The sequence below is a fragment of the Ictalurus furcatus genome, chromosome 22, assembly GCF_023375685.1.
Source record: "Ictalurus furcatus strain D&B chromosome 22, Billie_1.0, whole genome shotgun sequence".
Taxonomy (NCBI): Eukaryota; Metazoa; Chordata; class Actinopteri; order Siluriformes; family Ictaluridae; genus Ictalurus; species Ictalurus furcatus.
In genome coordinates this window covers 16899647-16919836 of record NC_071276.1, presented here as the reverse complement: position 1 = coordinate 16919836, position 20190 = coordinate 16899647, and the positions used below count along the sequence as shown (strand labels likewise).

The following is a 20190-nucleotide window of genomic DNA, read 5'->3' as shown; positions in this document are numbered from 1 at the left end:
TGCTGCACTGGAACATATATATATATATATATATATATATATATATATATATATATATATATATATATATATATAGAATCGAGAATTCAGTTCAGTGGCGTGGATGGATAATCTGGAGTGATCATTTCAGAAACGTGGAGGTGAAAGAAAGAAAGAAAGAAACCCGAAGAATTTAAAAGCAACAAATTTATTCTTTTTTGTTTACAACAGCACAAACCCCTTTTTTATATGATCCTCCTATCCCTGAGTTAGTAACAAAAAGGAGCTTTAGGAGGTCAAAACTACCAGTTCAGCATTCAGAATTATTGCATACTATCTAAAAAATAGAATTATTCATCAGTCAATTAATCAATCGATCCATCAATCAATAAAAGATAACAGCAAATACAAGCTTATAGTTTTATATCGCTAGCAGTATTATTATTATTATTATAATTATTATTATTGTTATTATTATTATAGAGGTATAGCTTTAAATATGTCCTTATATTACTTTTTTTGTGCAATTAACCAGCAAGGCAACCAAAGTTACCATAAGAGGTACATTTATATTAAAGAGCTGTTAGTCAGCATTAAGGGCCTGATGCCAGGGGAACATGCTTTTCTCCACTGAGAGGGCCGTTCAAGCTACTGATTTGATTTTATTAGATATTTCTACTAGTCTGCTGTGATACCAGGCTTCCTTAATTTTATTTAAAAAACAGACTCACTTACATTAAAGACCCGTGGGACGTTCAAATGCCCACTAAACAGCCTGAAACCTGACCTCGGTCCTACTCCGACTTCAAGCAAGACGTACGTGTGCTAACGATCGTGGTTGATTAGCCTGTATTTCTAAATATTCAGCGTGATTTCTCAAAGGCGTTGTTCTTTTTTCTCCTCCTTCTTCTTTCTTTTCTCGGAAACGAGGCGATGTCATAGCAAACGTCGTACCAAAGTCGGCTTACAAACATAAAAGCTGCAGATCTGTACAAAAGCCGGGCATGTGATCGTTTAACACCGTAGCTAATACAAACTTTACCAAGGTTTAGTAGAAACAAAACCATCACGTACATGTTACGATGCATTTCCACGTGACATACTATTTACAATGTTGCATGTACAAAACAAAACGAAACAAAACAAAAAAAAAAGTGTTCCCCTTTCACTGCCCCCTTTATAAACACTGCGTACAGGTAGGTGCTTCGTGCGCAAGCGGAAAAGGCCGAGCTCGGCGTCACGTCGGCGTCCCCGAAACCCAACCGTTCTCTCGTTACGAAGCAGCTCTGGTTCATTTTAAGGTTAGTGTTAAGTGTAGGTGTATTCACAGCTCTGTGTAAAGTCCTGGGGTTTCAGGAAACAGCTTCATGCCACATGTGAGCCCAGGTTTGGCATTTACGCCGCGTAAATGTGCAGGAGATTCTTCAGCTACTCGTCCCGCTAGGCATGCAGGGTCCCAAATCAGCAGCACTGACATTAAACAGCTCCGAATGAAAGACTGGTGGATTCTCACTGCAAGCCTTTATCTATCAACCACGAGATATCTCCCGTCCTGCAAAACAAAAACGACAACAACAATAATCGCAATCAGCATGTGTTCGAGATTGTGTATACTTGATTTAACAAAGAAAAGCAAACAATGAGTAAGGAAGGAATAAAACGTGATGTTAAAGGGAAACGAGGCCCGACACAACGTGAAGATACTTTTCCCGCAGCGAAATTGATGATTTTTCATTAACGGGATGCTCCAAAGAGTTTTATTCTTCTTTTATACCGCAACGATTTGCCAATGATTGCCGTTTTTGATTTCTTAATGAACTTTCCAGCAAATTGTAGTTGCGTGTAATGTTATGGAAAACAAGTGCGTTCCTGTTATCGCTTACTTTATAACCGGCCATTCTGTCACTGACCCCTTTTATTTCCAAATCTTGAAGTTAATCAGACAAAAAAAAAAAAGGGGGAACGTCATCTGTCCTGAAGATTTTCCCATCTATTGATCGTTACACCGGAGACTCCTTTCATACCTGCTACTTAAACGTCTCCTAAAAGACATCAACCGTACGGACAATTATCTGTAGAAAAAATAAAAACGTGTTTAACCCATTTATTATTGTTAGACTCCGATCAGGTGGAGCGTCCGCCGTACAGACGCGTCCCTGCGAACGATCTGTTACTAGAGAAACGATAGCGTGTTAACACAAACGAGCGCGTTAATATAAACCTGTGATGCTGTTCGATGTGAAAATGAATCGACAGAGTAACCGACCAATCAGAATGGAGAATTCAGCAGTGCTGTGGTATACAGAAAGTGTATTGTTGGATAATTGACACAGATGTGTGCGTACGTACTTGCAGTGGGTGAACATCCTTCGTTTCACGAAAGCACAACAGAAAATAAGACATAACAGGACAAAAAAAGGGTTTTTTTTAACAATAAAAGGGCAAGCTTTTACTGCTTTACAAAGATTTTTACTACTTAGTAGTAAACATACATTACTTATTTCAAGTATATAACATGGTACCATGCAACGAATCTGTCTCGATCCATTTCTGCCTGGTTTTCTTTTTTTCTGGCCTGTAAATTAGCCCCGCCTCCAGCTGAAACCAGACTGCAAAACCCTGCCTCAACCATTTAAACTCCCCTCTTGTGATAGGACTTTAAAAATCGTACGACACGTTATTCCTCTCGGAGGCTGGCGGGTCTGCATACAGGTCTGGTTTAAGCATACAAAGGGGTTTGAATAGAGCAAGTGTACACATTTGTCTGCCAGGAGCGTTCTGTGAGTCATGCTAATCCTTGCTAAAAAAAACACTCTATGCTAATTTTTTAAAATATATTCGTAATATTGTAAAGCATACCATCTTCGAGTGCATGCGTACAGTGATATTAATAGTAAATGTGTGTAGTTATGAACGTGAAGGATGCAGGTCTGGTCCTATCAACGTGGCTCCTGGAGATCCAGGGTTTAAACGGAATATGTACTCACTCCACGTCACGCTTCTTAACCGTCTTTCCAGAACCGAAGACTTCCGCGACCCGAGACACGATGGGGTCGTAGTTCATACTGGCCACGGCGATCACCTCCTCACTCCTACAGAGAGAGTGGAGGCAGAGGAAGCACCATGAGCTCCATTTCATTTATATTTCTATACTCCATAGCAGTGTCATTTCTGTATTTCTGTGCTGTATATACTGTATATATCACAAGCACAATACGACCAAATATGGTCCAGGACTAAACTGTATTCATATCCTGAAGCAAAGATTCAATTATTTTTGTGGGCTTGGGTGTTGTTATAGGAAATAATCAACGATCAACAGAACCTTGTACTACAGCGAGGCTTATTTATTACAGAAGGATGTGCTGTACTTTTTGTCCATTTATAGTTACGTTTAGTATCGTGGAACGTCTGCGAGACAAGTTAGTATGGGTTAGTGTTATGTTAAAGCAGCTAGTGTTATGTTCTCAGCCTGTGATTTGGTGTGATGAGTTGCAGGTATAGAAAATTAAGCATCATTTTCTGACCAATCAGATTCAAGAATTTAAGAGTGCTTTGGTAGAAGAGGTGTCTGTGAAACCGCACAAACAAAAAAGAACCCAGTCACTGTAGTGTGATGATGTAGTGTGCATTCTCAATGCCAGAAAATCATTTCCTTTTCCTTTTGTGGATTCTGAAGAAATACATCAGGACATGTGAGCTGATATCCTAATGTTCTTTAATCCAATTACTCTCTCTCGCCCTCTCTCTCTCTCTCTCTATCTATCTATCTCACTCTCTCTCTCTATCTATCTATCTCTCTCACTCTCTCTCTATCTATCTCACTCTCTCTCTATCTATCTCTCTCTCTCTCTCTCTCCCTCACTCTCGCCCTCTCTCTCTCTCTCTCTATCTATCTATCTCACTCTCTCTCTCTCTATCTCACTCTCGTCTCTATCTATCTCACTCTCTCTCTCCCTCACTCTCGCCCTCTCTCTCTCTCTCTCTCTCTCTCTCTCTATCTCACTCTCTCTATCTATCTATCTATCTCTCTCACTCTTTCTCTATCTCTTTCTCTCTCTCTCTCTATCTCTCCCTCTCTCTCTCTATCTCTCTCTCTCTCCCTGTCTTTCTCTCTATCTATCTCTCTCTCTTTATCTCTCTTACTCTCTCTCTTTCTCTCTCTCTATCTCTCTCTCTTACTCTCTCTCTCTCTATCTATCTCTCTTACTCTCTCTCTATATATATCTCACTCTCTCTCTATCTCACTCTCTCTCTCACTCTCTCTCTCTATCTATCTATCTCTCTATCTCTCTCTCTCTCTATTTCTCTCTCTCCCTCACTCTATCTCTCTCTCTATCTATCTATCTCTCTCTCCCTCACTCTCTCTATCTCTCTCTCTATCGATCTATCTCACTCACTCTCTCTCTATCTATCTCTCACTCTCTATCTCTCACGCTCTCTCTCCCTCTATCTCTATCTCTCTGACAGTCTCTCTCTCCCTCTCTCTCTCTCCCTCTCTTTCTCTCTCTCACTGTCTCTCTCTCTCTCTCTCTCCCTCTCGATCTCACTCTCTCTCTATCTATCTCTCTCCCTCTATCTCTCTCCCTCTCTCTCCCCTCTCTATCTCTCTGGCTGGTAGTCACCATACGATCGGTGAGAACAAGCAAGGCTGGAGGAACAGGTACTGACTGTTTTGGGAGATTTATGCGTTATAAAAAGATGCTACATTGCGGTTATTTACTTACTTCGTGTAGAACGCCACAAATTTCAGCTCGTCCAAGTCTCCCTGGATGATGACATCATCAAAACCATCCCCGTATCCTTCACCAAGAAAACGACGAATGTGTAAGATCGTTTAAAACAAGAGGCAGCATGTTGGGAACGAGTATAATGAAGTGGAATCTTCACCTGCATAGCGTATGCTTTTTCCAAACATCGCCGTCCAGAAGTAAGGCACCGTTCGAATATCTGAGGCTTTTCCCATCATGCCCAGAGCAGCAACCCTCCCTGCACAGAACAAAGTGCTGCTGTTAGACTGAATTAATTATACACATCATTATAATCGAAATAAATAAATCTGTCCACTGAAGATATTTCATGGTAAAATCAGTACGCTGTACCGAACAATTGTTGCATGTTGCTTACCGTGGACATGAGCCATCTGCCAGTGAGGGATGTTCACCTTCTTATTGCCACGGAGAGCCAGCGGGAACGTCACTACATCCCCGCCAGCAAACACTCCATCCACGTTCGTCTGCATCATCTGAGAAAAATACAGAGATACTGAGATCACGTTTACTGTGGAATCCAGATGTGAAGGAACATTACAGCTGTAACACACAACATACATATGCTACTGTTCGAAAGCTCGCATTTCATCCATCACTCTTCCACTCTATCCATCATACTTACTACAGGGGTGTAACGCAGTGCCATTATCTGTATCTGTATCTATTTACTGCCTAAAGTATTTATATCGGTCTCTCTGTTTGGAATTGACCTGGAAGTGGGAATGGTCTGGACCAGATTATTTTGAATTAAAAGTCGGGGCCAGTTTGTACAGAGATACCTGTATGGTAGTAATATGGTTTGGTCTTGGAATGATTCCCATATTTTGGAGCAAACCACGGACGTAGACCTAAAAAAAGGACTTGTGTGCCTCTTATTCGTAAATGAATGCTGTTCTTGTCCCACAAGCCTCACACTCATGCCCTTACTCATGCACTCATGCCCTTATTCTCTTACGTGATTTATATACTGTATTTATACATATATTAGATTCCAGTCCTAATGCACTGTGGACCTTTATAAAAAACAACAAACCCCAAATACTGCAGCTACTACTCGTGTCTGCGTTCGTATTTGCTTGGAACGAAGTATCCCTTCAGTCCAAATAATGTATTCATATTCAGTTACATCCTTAATTTACTAAAAATCTAGATGGTGTGATTATATAAACCTGACAACGAACGTCATTTTGGACATTATAACCAGAATCCAAATACTTCCAAAAGAAAAGGGGGGGAAAAAAACAGCAATAAAGTATTACTTGCAAACCATTAATAACCATTTATACCACACTTACATCACGGCAACTGTCTATTAACTGAAGTTAATATATATATATATATATATATATATATATATATATATATATATATATATATATATATATATACACACACACACACACATATATGTATGTATGTATGTATGTGTGTATATATATATATATATATATATATATATATATATATATATATATGTATATTTAAACTTACAGCTTGTTGCTAAGAAACTGCAAAACAGTTACATCTGACCCTCTGACTGTTACAAAGTGCTAACACTGGAGACTCCTTCCAACAATGATAAATACAGTTCTCCTTACGAAAAAACTTCTCTTTATGAATGGTTACATGTCATATGATTGCTGCGGCCAAAAATGCATGATTTTGCTGCGGATTTTCGTTTAAAATTGCAACTTGCAGAGTTTTTCTCTTTTTTTTCCCGAAAAACGACTTCAGTCGCACGAAATTGTTCTGCGCGGTCTTTCGCGGTGATGTTTGTTGGTAAATCAGACCTTTTAGCTGTACTCGTGTTCGACGCACGTGAATCGAAGAGCGCTTTGGCTGAATGCGTGTTGTGATGACGTCACATGATGCGTCTCGGCCCAAATTGCGAGCTCCTCCGAATATTGTTGAGTCTGCTCGATTTTGCCTTCAAATCGCGAGCACCTGGAGGGACTCGTATGTTCTTCTTTGTCAAATAACGCCATATTTTTAATCTGTTCGTTATTAGAAGTCGTGAAGTAACCATTACGATAGACACGGTAACGTATCACGAGCGCATCAGTATAAACCTGTGACATGGCTTGCAGCTGGAATTACTGTCAGAGCTGCTGTTATAGAAAATAAATCAACACCTCCTGACCAATCGGAATTGAGAATTCAAGACCATTTTAGTGTATAATAATAAATAACGAATGGAAATTGTGCATGAATTTATTCGTGTTTTATTTATCGTTATCACATAACCTACTTATTAAATCATATTTTACACACTGTAGTCTAAAATAAAGTGCTCCTACCGACATATAAGTGATAGTTGTACCTTGTTCACAGTTATGAATCCCTTGGAGTCCATGTGCAAGCCACTTTGTTTGAGAAATGCAGTAGCAGGAGTTGCACCTGAGGATTCACATCACAGCAGTTCTTACTTTTTATTGATTTAAAGCAGATTTAGCATTAAATTAAAAAAAAAAAAAAAGAAACTCAGTGTAGTGTCAGTGTAGTAATGTGTACTGTATGCATGTCCGAGTGAGACTCACCTGTCCCGATAACACACACGTCCGCTCTTAAGACCTTGCCGCTTTTCAGCACTACTTCTTTTAACTGATGAAAAACAAGAGAGAGAGAGAGAGAGAGAGAGAGAGAGAGAGAGATCTTTTCTAGCCATTGCAAAAAAATTGACTATATAAAAGAAAAATCTATATAAGGTCGGATCAATCCATCCAATATTTAAAAAGAAAATAACGTATTAGCACGTTACATTGCTATTCTGTTTATACTGTGGTTTTGCTTCAGGATTATATCAGTCGCACTCTCCATCAGAGACAAGCGTTAGACAGTAATCACATTCCTACTGCTTATTTACACGAGTCCAGGCGAAAAGACAGACACAGGCAGAAAGAATGAAGGAACAAAAGCTGAAGAGACAATTAGAAAATGAGTAAGGTGCGGAAACAGAGAGAGGTTGAAATGAGAGTCCATCCTTCAGAGCCCTTCTCCAGCAGAGTTTCTCTCACTTTCTGGATACCTGTCCATGAAGGCCTCTCATCTCGGACACCTCGTTCAGCATGTAGAACTTCACCCTGTTCATCTCGAACAGCTACGAGAGGACGACGCATACAGGAAAGATTACTCAAGAGAAAAGCCCAAATAATACATGTCTAAACATAGTGGGGGAAACTTTAGGGCATGCTTAAGATGTTTTGTTAGCTAACGAGTAACGAACGCTCGTATACGGTACCACAGCGCTGTTGAATTCTCAAATCTGATTGGTTACGAGGTGTTTATTGAATTGCCTATGACAGTTTATACACAGCTTGCAGACTTTTCCGCAACATTAAATTGACACGTTGACTCGTTGTCGTTTATTTAATAACAAACTGCCATAGTACAAGACGAATAAGACGTCTTGGAACTTCAGGATAGTAACAGTAACTCCGCTTCACGTCTAGACGCATCATGGCGTCGTACGAACTTCATGTGTGAATCTGTTAATGTTTACAAGATTCAAAACACGAATTCATTCGTCCTGAAGACTTTCCTGTGTTGGGAAATGCCAAATTAGAACGTTACACTACCTCTGACTGACTGGTACAAAGCGCTGACACTGGAGACTCCTTCCAAAAAGAATCGTCTCCTTACAGAAAGCTTCGTTTCAACGATTACACGCGTTTTTTTGATTCAATTCAATTCCATTCCATTTTATTAGTACAGCGCTTTTAACAACGGACATTGTCACAAAGCAGCTTTACAGAAATATATCGATTCAGGATATACATTTTAAATTGATCAATATGTTACCCGGATGAGGACGGGTTCCCTTCTGAGTCAAGTTCCTCTCAAGGTTATAATATATGTATATATAAAATATCATCTTGTCCTTGTTCTGCTTGCTGTTCTGTCGAGAATGGTTCATCTTCTGTATGTGTGCTTTAAGTGGTAGTGAGAAAGCTCCGTTTTCTTAACGCTCAAAACATTCCATCTGGGATGGAATCTTAAAACAGATCTTATTACGTGTGTTTTCTGTAGCTGTCCTGCATATGGTAAGATCACTGTTTGTGTTAGTTCTCTAATTATGTACTGGAGCTACGAGGCTAACGTAGCTAACAAGTGATGGACGAACAGTTTCTTGACGTTAGTAAATAAAGGTAGTGACGGTGCTCTCACCTTCATCAGAGCTTTTCCTACTTTCTCCCCCAGAGCTTTACGGAAAGGCACCGCATCGATGCCGATCACAGAGACCGAGTGAGCTTTATCTGTAAGAGCAGCTGCGACCTCCATACCTGGACACAGGTATGCGCTTATTAGAGCGAAAACTCTGGACAAAATAAGATATTTTCCCATATCGTAGCCAATAAATACAAGACATGTTTGGTATCGGACGTTAGCTTGTTTAGTTTTGTACTGGAGCTGTAATATTGTTGTAGTCAATAATGAAAGCTTGCCGACCAAACAACTAAACATACACCCTAGTGTGAGAATATTCCACACATCTGTAGCTAGCCACCATGGTGCAGCGGTGGCTTAGTGGTTAAGGCTCTGGGTTACTGATCCGAAGGGCAAGGGTTCAAGCCCCAGCACTGCCAAGCTGCCACTGTTGGGCCCTTGAGCAAGGCCCTTAACCCTCTCTGCTTCAGGTGTGCTGTATCATGTCTGACCCTGCACTCTGACCCTAACATGCTGAGGTAGGTGAAGAAAAGAATTTCACTATGCTGTAATGTATATGTGACCAATAAAGACTCGTTATTATTATCTGAGCCATAAATAAAATGACCTACTTCAGCACTTTTGAGAATATTACATAATGAAGGAAACATTACACTCCAGCATGACCCGGTGAGATAATGTCTAATGGAAATACTGCAACGTTTGTCATGACTTCTCACCTATAAACGAGGTCCCGACGATGACGGCGTTCTTGCTGCTGGCCAGTCTGGCTATGCTGTTCGCGTCCTCAGGAGTTCTCAGATGAAACACGTTGCTCACGTCTTTACCTTTGAAGTTTATGGACTTGGGCCTCGAGTATGAGAGAGAGAGAGAGAGAGAGAGAGAGAGAAATGAGGTTATCAGTCACCGTCAGGTCACTTTTTTGGCTTCCTGACATGGTACCCAAAATACTGTCTGATATAATATATAGAACCATATTTATGTCATACTTCTCTTTCTATTTTATGGTCATACTTCTCTTTCTATTTTATGGTACCATCTGATAGTCTGTGGTTGTATTGGATAAGGAGTGAAACACTCGGGGGTGTGGCGTTATAGAAAAATAATCAGCGATTCAATAATCAGTGATCAGAAGGTAGTGGGTTGTAGACTGACACAATATTAGACATATTAGATGGTATATTGTGTAAGTATCACTGTTGTAGGAAAGTTACAGATGATTTCCTCTTGATTGATGGTTTTGGACCTCAATTCCACATGGACGTTCTCGCTGTGGTCGTTGGGACTACGGTTGCAGCGATGGCCTCGGGACTGCAATTCCCACATACAGTTTTACACTCAGGTCTCCTTTAGTGAACAGTGGACTAGTTCAACAAACAGATTTCATGTTCAAACCATAATGAACTTTCCTTTACTTTCACTCTATCCGAACATTGAAGTGTTGTGAATTTTCTAAGAATGGTGAGTTAGAGTACGGTCCTGCAATGGCTCTGGCTAGTGTTTCTGTTTACATTTGTTCTGGCCTGGAAATAAGCTCCGCCCCTAGATACAACAGACTTGCCCAGCCCTGTAACTCAAGGCATACCCTGTATGGAGGGAAAGAGGAAGGATTAGCAATGTTTCCAGGTCTAAAAATTACAAACTGCCCCTTTAAATGCAGCTGCATGCCTTTCATGGGCCACCTTTTTCCCCATGGTACATTTGCAATTACAATAACCTGAATAACTTCTGGCCCAGAATGATCTGCTTTTCTAATATTTTGATACTGTGCGTCGTACAGAAATAATTATACATGTTTCTGCTTGTACTCAAATAACGCCTGAATGACATAATGATCCTATTCTCAAGATGAAGCACATAAAAGTGCTGACATAAGACAGAATATTTCCTCATCCATGGGAATCGTGTAACAGGACACTGTTGCTAAATATGTACTGTTTTGAGGTGTTTTCCTATATGTACGAATAGCTAATAAATGCAGTAAAGACGGGAATAACGCAGCAATCCTCGCACAACCTTCACAGCCTGTTCAGCAGGGGAGAATGAGAGCTGACTGAGCAACGACTTCCTCATGAATCAGAGAATTTTCTGTTCATGTCAACACTTCAGAATGCCAAGATTCCCCTCTATAATCTCAGATCGTTCATTTATTCAGGACTCGGCCGAGCTCTGATTAGGACAGAATGATTAATGGCGACCCTGCACTAGTTATGAATCATAAGTGAAGAAATTGTAATAAATGAATGGCACATTTTCTCATACAATGTTTTGCTATAAAAAAAAAAAACATGCTTTTTTTTTATATTTTCTATAAACGAAAATATAGATGTTTCAATGTAATGTTGATGCTAGTTATATTTCTTATTATATTCATCCTTATTTTTCCTTCATCACATATATTATGGGCCAGTAACATGGATGATATTCGTCTGTTAGTTGTTTATTGATGTTTATATCACACCACTGCTGAATTCTTGATTCTGATTGATCAGAATTTGTCGATTAATTGTCTATAACAGCTTGTGTAATTGTTGACATGGTGACATTTTCTGTGAACTGATTTAACAATTTTTGGAAGGAGTCTCCAGTGTGGGCGCTTCGTAACAGTCAGAAGTAAAGCTGTAAATTTTTAATGTTTTTTTTTTTTTTTATAACATGATAAGCTTCAAGAGAGAGAGAAAAAGAGAGGCTGGTGAGGGAATGATGGCTCATGCAGCATGTTTCAAAAATGTTTGGACAGGGGCGATTTAGGACTAATAGCGATGTGAGAAGTTGGAATAAGAAGGTGATGTGAAACAGGTGAGGCAATTGTCTAATCATAGTATATTAAGGAGCCTCCAAAAAAGGCCTAGTCCTTCACACAAGGACGGGTGGAGGCTCGGCAATCTGCCAACAGATGAGTCAGCGAATAATCCAACACTTTGAGAACAACATTCCCCAAAGACAAATCGGTAGGATTTCGGGGAATTTCACCTTCTACAGTGCACAATATAATTAAAAGATTCAAGGAATCCAGTCAAATCTCTATGCGTAAAGGGCGAGGCCGAAAACCACTTCTGAATGCGCGTGATCTCCGATCCCTCAGACGTCACTGTCTTAAAACCCATCATGAGTCTGTAATGGATCTCCTGCCATGGGCTCGGGAATACTTTGGTAAACCGTTGTCAGTCAACACCATTCGCCGCTGCATCCACAGATGCAAGTTAAGGCCGACTTCTCTGCAATACATCAGGTCTTGCCCATTGCGTTACGAAGAGAAATTATTTTTTTACCTGCTTCCTGTTGCAATGAAGAGCTTCTTGTACTCCATCTTATAGCCATCCTGAAACATTACGGTCTTTGTTTTTACATCGACTGACACAACCTGAGGAGGGAAAATCATAGATAGTTGAGATCAGGAAGACCAGGAAAATAAAAATAGAGCTACTAGAAACTGCTTGAATACTGTACATTACAATTAGACTAATTTGAGGTCACTTTTCAGGATTTAAATCAAACAGTTTTTTCGTTTTCAAAACTTGATGTAAAACATGTTATAGTCCAGTACAAGAGATGGGCCACTGCTGGTTTTTTTGTTGTTGTTGTTTTCTCAAATAAAGCATATTTGTACTGTATTTAGTACAATATACATATATGTATATGTACTATATTTACATATATGTACTATATATACACATTATTTACATATTTACATATATGTACTATATACACATTATTTACATATTTATATATATGTACTATATATACATAGATGTACTATATATACACATTATTTACATATTTACATATATGTACTATATTTAGTTTTACTTTATCTATTTATTTAGTAGACCAACTGGGTGGATGGGTGTAATATAGTATATCTATATATATCTATATCTATCTATCTATCTATCTATCTATATATATATATATATATATATATATATATATATATATATATATATATATATATATATATATATAACTTCAGGATGGTAACACACGATGGCCTCATTGATTATTTTCCTATATTAGCATGACTCCAAGTGTTTATTCTTTTATTATACAGCAATTCTTCCATGGTCCACTAATTTGACTGGACAAGCGGCGTTCCAAGAGTGCTGATATTTCCTTTAACCAGACTGGGACGTTTCACTGTGTGTATCTCGCCACTCGTCTGTGTTCACTGCATAAACGTCCACTTTCCAGTTTGAAACAGTTACTACAGTAGTGCTAGTAGCGCTTGGAAAATTTAACATGAAACCACAAAAGCTTGTGAGATGAAAAGGAAGACGGGACACCAAATTTGACCAGGAGCAACTTTAACGGGAACGAACGATTTGCTATAAAGTGAGTGACGCTTCTTCGGGATCTTTTTCTGCTAACGGAGCAAAAATAAACAGAACGTTTGGCCATATTGTGTCTGACACGTCACTTAGTCAGTATTCGTTTCCTGTTTATAGAACTGTTGTATGAAAGCAATATGAAAAAGAAAGGGATCATGCTTAATCATTGAGCAACATACAAGATCAAGTGTACCTCTTTCTCCAGCAGCAGTTCGATGTCGTGGCTCTGGAAGAACTCGGTCGGGCGCAGTTGTAGCTGCTCAGCTGTGCTGTCTAATGACTATAAAGACAAAGAAGCACAAACACACTCTGTGGTTAACAACTAGGCTGGAGAAAATCTAATGTGGAATCAAATTAAACATATGAACTCTGCACGCTGCCCATGACATATTTGGTGTCTGAAGTGGATATTACTAGGGACCAGAAACCCAAACTTTGGCCATCAAACATGTCTTGTTTGATCAACTACAAATTGGGGAAAAAAGAGGAAATGGTACACATTAAATCCAAGTCCACTCAAGAAACTACCTTGGCTGGGAACTGTATGGTAGAGAAAACAGTCAGATCTAAAAGCAGGTTATAGAGTAAGGACTTGGAGTAAGAAGGTTTGAAACACACGCTTGGGTTGGTCAGGTTAATCAGACCCCGAGGGGAACACGGCTCTCCTGCACTGCGCGGTGTGTTGCAGTGACTCTGTACAAACCTTACTCAGTTTAGGCCTGTCATACGGAGGGTGTTTGTCCATGCTGCACATCACAATGCGGTCAGTGAAGCCTTCCTGTCTCAGCGTCTCTGCACACACCAACGCAGCAGGACCTGAGAGAAAATGTTCAATAGTAGTGAGTGTGGGAAATGTGAAATAACGAGTGAGTGTCACTGAGGTCCAGACAAGAACTAATACTGGCCAAGGGAGAAATCTAACAGGAAAAAAAATCAGGTTTTTTTGGATTCTCATATGTGAAATTATGTGTGATGATGTTGGACAGAAGCCTCCTGCTGGGCAAATCATTTAACTGGACAGAAGCATCCTCCTTGGTAAAGCTCCATGTTGGACTCCAATTTCCTGCTAGGCAAAGCCTTATTTTTGGCAGAAGCCCCTGGCTGGACAGAAGACCTCTGCTGGCAAATCATGCCACTATTTGGGCAGAAGTCCCTGGGTGGGCAGAGGTCTCCTGCTGGACCGCATGCTGGGGAGAAGCTTGCTGCTTTCTCTTGAGCAGAAGCTCCTGGTTAGGCAGATGCCTTATGCATCTTATGCAAAGCCTGTTTTTGGGCAGAAGCCCCTGTTTGGGTAGAAGCCCCCAGCTGGGTGAAGAAACATAGTTAGAGTCAGCAGAAGCGCCTGGTCAGGCCGAAATCTCCAGTGGGGCAAAACCTCATGTTGGGGAGAGGCCCTGACTGAATGGAAGCCCCTGTTTTGGCAGAAGCCTCCTGCTGGGCAAAGCCCCATGTTGGGCAGAAGCCCCTTGTCAGGCAGAAATCTCCAGTGGGGCAAAGCCTCATGTTAAGCAGAAGCCCCTGGTTAGGCAGAACTCTCCAGTGGGGCAAAGCCTCATGTTTGGGCAGAAGCCCCTGTTTAGGCAGAACTCTCCAGTGGGGCAAAGCCTCATGTTAAGCAGAAGCCCTGGTTAGGCAGAACTCTCCAGTGGGGCAAAGTCTCATGTTTGGGCAGAAGCCTCCTGCTGGGCAAAGCCCCATGTTGTACAGAAGCCTCTGGTTGGGCAGAAGCCTCCTGCTGGTCAAAGCCCCATGTAGGACAGAGGCCTTCTACAAATGCTTCCAGCTGGCCAAGGCCCCAGTGTTGGGCAGAAGTCTCCTCCTGGCTGATGTCCCATGTTGGGCAGAAGCCCCTAAGCGGGCAAAGCCAACACTGAGCAGACATCTATGATAAGCAGAGACATATTTTTCTTGTCTTTTAAACTTTTGAAGTTCAGTGTTAGGTAGAAAAGGTGTTTTTTCAACACTTTAAAACAGTGTTCTCTACTTGAACCATTTGATCCATTTTGACACGTTCGTCATACACAGACGTTATGCGCTCCAAATCAGTTTGATAGTTGACGTTGACGTGTCGCAGCTAAAGTATTGCTTTTGTTCGAGCAGGTGTGTAGGGTTCTAACCTGAGCCAATGATGAGAACGTGGCTAAAGCTTGTACTGGAGTTGATGACGGCTGAGCACTTGGCCATGGCCTTTGTCCTCCTCTGTGTCTGTAGAGCCTGTCACACCACACATTTATAACAATAACTGATGCTTGTTATACCTCGGCTTCACACACTTACTGTACACCTCACACATCAGACGAAAAGAGTGCTTCACCTGTTTGTTTGCCCGTATGATCACCTTCTCCTTTTCAACTCTGACCTGTGGCAAAAAGAGGTTAAATGTGAGTGACCTGTCTGTGCCTTACATTTCTCTCTTCTTTCAAATGAAACGTGCGGCCTCAGGTCTACACGCGAGTAACACTTGAGACTTATAGCTATAAATCTTCACACACTCGACACCAACAGCCAGCCAGTTAATGAGTTCTGGCTCATTTAGGGTAAAGGTAAAAATTGTGTACATTGATTTGTTGTTGTTGTTTTGTTTCTTTAGACAAAGTAAGTATCCCTTTAAGTGGAAATCAGTATTGCATGAGAATGGTATATGAGCAGAAGCCTGGGACTAAACTTGAAGTATCACCTGAAAAGTGGGAAGGCTGTCCAGACCCGGGAAGTCCTCGATGTCTCCGGTTGCAATGTTGAAACAGGCTCCGTGCCACGGACACCGAACATGTCCTTTAGATAAAACTCCTGCCGCAGGGTACAGTAAACGTTCAAACACGTATTAACACGTGTTAAAGACTTTTACTATAATCCAATGATTTCTAACCCAATTCGTAAATCAGCGATCTCTTTATAGTCAATTTCCTGTTTGGAGCTCGTTCTGCACCATTGCTAAGCAAAAAAAAAAGCCCATGGAAGACCTTCCTCACCTTTAACCAGTGGTGCCCCGTAGTGTGGGCATTTGTGTGCCATGGCAGAGAATTCCCCATGTTCTTTAATGAGCAGAGCTCTGCCTGGCCCCAAGTCCACCTCACGCATCCTGCAAGATCCATCACACACCATTAAAGAAACACCCCAACGCTTTCAACCTAGTCCATTACACTTGTGTGATTACCATGGACAAAGAATTTCAACTCATTTCCTTGTACCCCTGTATTTTTGTAACGCCCTCTTAACCCAGTGGCTTTTTTTCCACGGCAAGGACAGGATTTCGTTTTTCTTTTTGCTTTTATAACCGAACCCTGCGTCATACTTTTCCAGAACGTCGTCTTGGACGAACGGTTTTGACTCCATTCAACTAATTAAAAGACGAGAAAATGGCAAAACTGATTTAGAGGTTTCAAAGCAATAGGGGTGAATACATATGCAATCGATACTTTTATAGTTTTTGGATTTGTAAATAGTTTTGCAAACGTGTATTATTGTTGTTGATTTTTTTTTTCTGGTCATTTCATTGTTACGAGCTATTTTGTGTAGATTCGTGAAAGAATCCTACTTAAGACCATTTCGTGTAAAACTACAGTTGTGGATATGTTCGAAGGGGGTTAAAACTTATGCAAGACGCTGTAAGGAAAACGAAACGGAAATCTGCTTCCTCAAAATTCACTTCTAATCAAAGTCTAACTAAACTAACTAAAACTATATAGCATTTAAAATATGCAACAATAAAAGACAGATTAAACACTAATATTATTGTAATGCTATAACAATAAAACCAAACTTAGAACCCAAAGGTTTTTAACATCAAAACCACACATTTTACGTCTTGAAAAAAAATCATCTCATCTCTTAAATCACAAATTACGAGGTTAGTTAAAAATACCTTGAAATTCTGTAAAAAAAAAATACGTTTTGAATAAACATTTAGTGACAAAGTTGCGCAACAGTTTTCTGTTAAACATCCCTGAAGGCCTATTTCTTCAGCATGCGAATTTCCCAGAGGAGACATACCACTATCAATCATTTTCATTCACTGGTCCACGCTGATGTTTACATCAAGCACAAATTTCCGTCATGCTCATACACCCGCTCTGTTCACAGAACATGAAACATTCACTCAACACTGGAAGTGCACCGGGCGTAAATAAAAACGTGCGTCTTACTGTCCGTTCTCCAGGTCTTTGACATGGCACACTGTGGCCTCGATGTAGTCTCGCTGTTTGTGTGAGGGACGCAGGACGGACGAGTCGTCATCCGAGCAGTGACCCAGAGAACCGTTCGGATGACACTCCGAGAACGGACTAGCCTTACCGTTCGGAGACATCAGGTCCGCTTCCTTCTCCTTCTCCAGGAGAGTGAGCTCAACTTTGACCTCTACTGCCAAGGCATCACAAATACAAAAGCAAATCAGAGTTTGAACATTGAACATTTTCTAGATCCATTTAAACTCTACTGTATGTAATACGGGGCGCACGGTGGCTTAGTGCTTAGCACGTTCACCTCACACTTCACACCTCCAGGGTCGGGGGTTCGATTCCCACCGTGGCCCTGTGTGTGCGGAGTTTGCGTGTTCTCCCCGTGCTGCGGGGGTTTCCTCCGGGTACTCCGGTTTCCTCCCCCAGTCCAAAGACATGCATGGTAGGCTGATTGGCATGTCCAAAGTGTCCATAGTGTATGAATGGGTGTGTGAGTGTGTATGTGATTGTGCCCTGCGATGGATTGGCACCCTGTCCAGGGTGTCCCCGACGCTCCCTGGGATAGGCTCCAGGTTCCCCGTGACCCTGAAGGAAGGATAAGCGGTATAGAAGATGGATGGATGTCATACGGTACAGACACTGTGGCACAGATAGATTATTTTCCTTCTTGAAGAAATATAGTAACAACCTAGATAGAGGACTGTACGCCGGACGCTCCACAGACAGGTTTTTCCAAATTGCTCTCGTATAAGAGGAACGAATAAAGCGCTGAAGGACATCGATTATATTCAGATGACAGCATGCCTCATGATGTTTGATTCCTTCTGTGAATCATTCCTATAACGTGATACATGATTGTGTAACGCGGTTCCGCCGCAAGCCAGTGTGGAACCTGCTTTCTCTCTCACCGGCTGGAAAATCATTTTCTGAGAACCCAGGTCTTACGCCTTAATCTCAGAGAGAATTCTCTCCTGCTGAGCGAAGCTTAATTAAAGTCAATGGAAAATCATAAGAGACGACCGAGTCGGCGGTGGAGAAGAAAGAATGCTTTATAATTAGTGACACTGTGGCAGCTAAACAAGACCTAGCTCTTCAGTACAGGCTATACAGAGTATATTTTGTAGTTTGCTTGAAATGCATGGTGTAACATTGACTCGAGGACCAGAAATCCAAACGCCATTGAGTTACAGAGGAAGTGAACACGCAGCTATGGAATGATAAATGTATGTATAAAATGCAGTACAATATGGATACCACTTCTAAGTAATTATCAATGTTTTACTAAACCGTAAAGCTGCTAAAATATAATAAAAGCTGACTTTCTATTTGATTTATTCACATACCTCTCTCTCTCTCTCTCTGTCTCTCTCTCTCTCTCTCTCTTTCCATACCCTTTATTCTACCATCACACATTCATACACACGAGCAAACAGTCTTAAAACCAAGCAAATGATCTGAGTTAGTAACGTAAAATGAAAACACTACTGAATAACATCTTCCAGAGAGTTCTCAGATATCTTTCCAAGTAAGAATCTAAGACATGGTGGTAAAAAAATCAAAATGACACAATTTCCCCCTTGTTACCTAGAAACCGTTACCAAGAGAATTCAAGGTCCTTTGTCCTGAAGGTTTAACTGTAGTGGTCATGTTAACTGAACAGCTCTGACTGTTACAAAGCACTGACACTGTTTATTATGAGGCTTCGGTTATGAGGAACGTCCACCGTACAAGTCCCTGTGTAAGCTGTGACTATAGAAACGCTAACGTATGTGAACGAGTGCCTTCATTTAAACCCGTGTCTCGATCCCAGCAACACTGTCAGAGCTGCTGTTATAGGAAATGAATCGACACCTTCTGACCAATCGGATTCGAGAACTCGACAGCGATGTGGGATAATGAGGTAATGAGTGAAGTCAGTCTCTTTCAAGATCTTTTCTGTAAAAAGAAAATAAATGAGAAAATCTCTGCCTCAAACCACTTCCACTTCTTCAGTGATGTCACTCAGATTTGCCAATGGGGCTTTGGACAGTATGACTTATTGTCATCTCTCTCTCTCTCTCTCTCTCTCTCTCATATATATATATACATACCAAACACATCTCTCCGGATCAACTGCATTTGGCTCAAGTGGGAAATACGAGAACTGGAAGGCTTTTTGTACACTGAATAGCTTTTTGCTGAAATATCGAATTGTTTATCATTTTATTTATTTATTTATTTTCGGCATGATAAAAGGCATACAGCGTAGGTTCACTCTGTTTGATCTCGCTGCTTCCTAAAAATCCATGCGCCTACACTCTGACAGTTGCACAAAAAAAAAGCCAGCCTGTTGACAGATGAAACCATATTTCTGCCCTTCAGCTACTCAAGATGTAAAAAAGAAAGGGAAAAAAAAACCCAGAAGCAGAACAGCGATACATTGTGCAACATTCAAACACTTGCCACTCATATTTCTGTTTAATCCCCATGAAACACAGAGAGCAATTGAGAGCATTAAAATTCCTGCACCAGCACCGAAAGAACGCCACGCCACACGGGGGTCGGGGGGGCAGGTTAGACTGACCTATATATAGGCGGAGAAACAAGTGCCAATTATTACAGGATTTGAAGGTGTGGGTAGGTGGGGGTGTACAAGAGAGCGAGAGAGAGAGAGAGTGTGTGTGTGTGTGTGTGTGTGTGTGTGTCACCTGGTTTGGGTTTGGAGAGGCATCCTCCCATGGTGGGCCCGCAGTGAAGCCAGGAGACCTGGTGATTGGGAAGCCCAGGGAGGGC

General features: G+C 41.0%; 1 protein-coding gene across 1 annotated transcript; it reads right to left on the bottom strand.

The window, feature by feature from the left end:
• Nucleotides 1-170: 170 nt before the first annotated feature.
• LOC128598991 (apoptosis-inducing factor 3) lies at nucleotides 171-20149 on the bottom strand. The gene is made up of 19 exons (XM_053610264.1): nucleotides 20106-20149; nucleotides 17386-17599; nucleotides 16213-16322; nucleotides 15921-16030; nucleotides 15558-15602; nucleotides 15361-15457; nucleotides 13947-14059; nucleotides 13437-13523; nucleotides 12188-12279; nucleotides 9635-9765; nucleotides 8916-9031; nucleotides 7777-7848; nucleotides 7289-7352; nucleotides 7072-7148; nucleotides 5107-5224; nucleotides 4870-4968; nucleotides 4707-4782; nucleotides 2967-3071; nucleotides 171-1531 (listed from the first exon to the last, which is right to left on the bottom strand). The coding sequence occupies exons 1-19, from the start codon at nucleotides 20134-20136 to the stop codon at nucleotides 1489-1491; spliced, it is 1800 nt and encodes a 599-aa protein (XP_053466239.1). The 5' UTR covers nucleotides 20137-20149; the 3' UTR covers nucleotides 171-1488.
• Nucleotides 20150-20190: the final 41 nt, after the last annotated feature.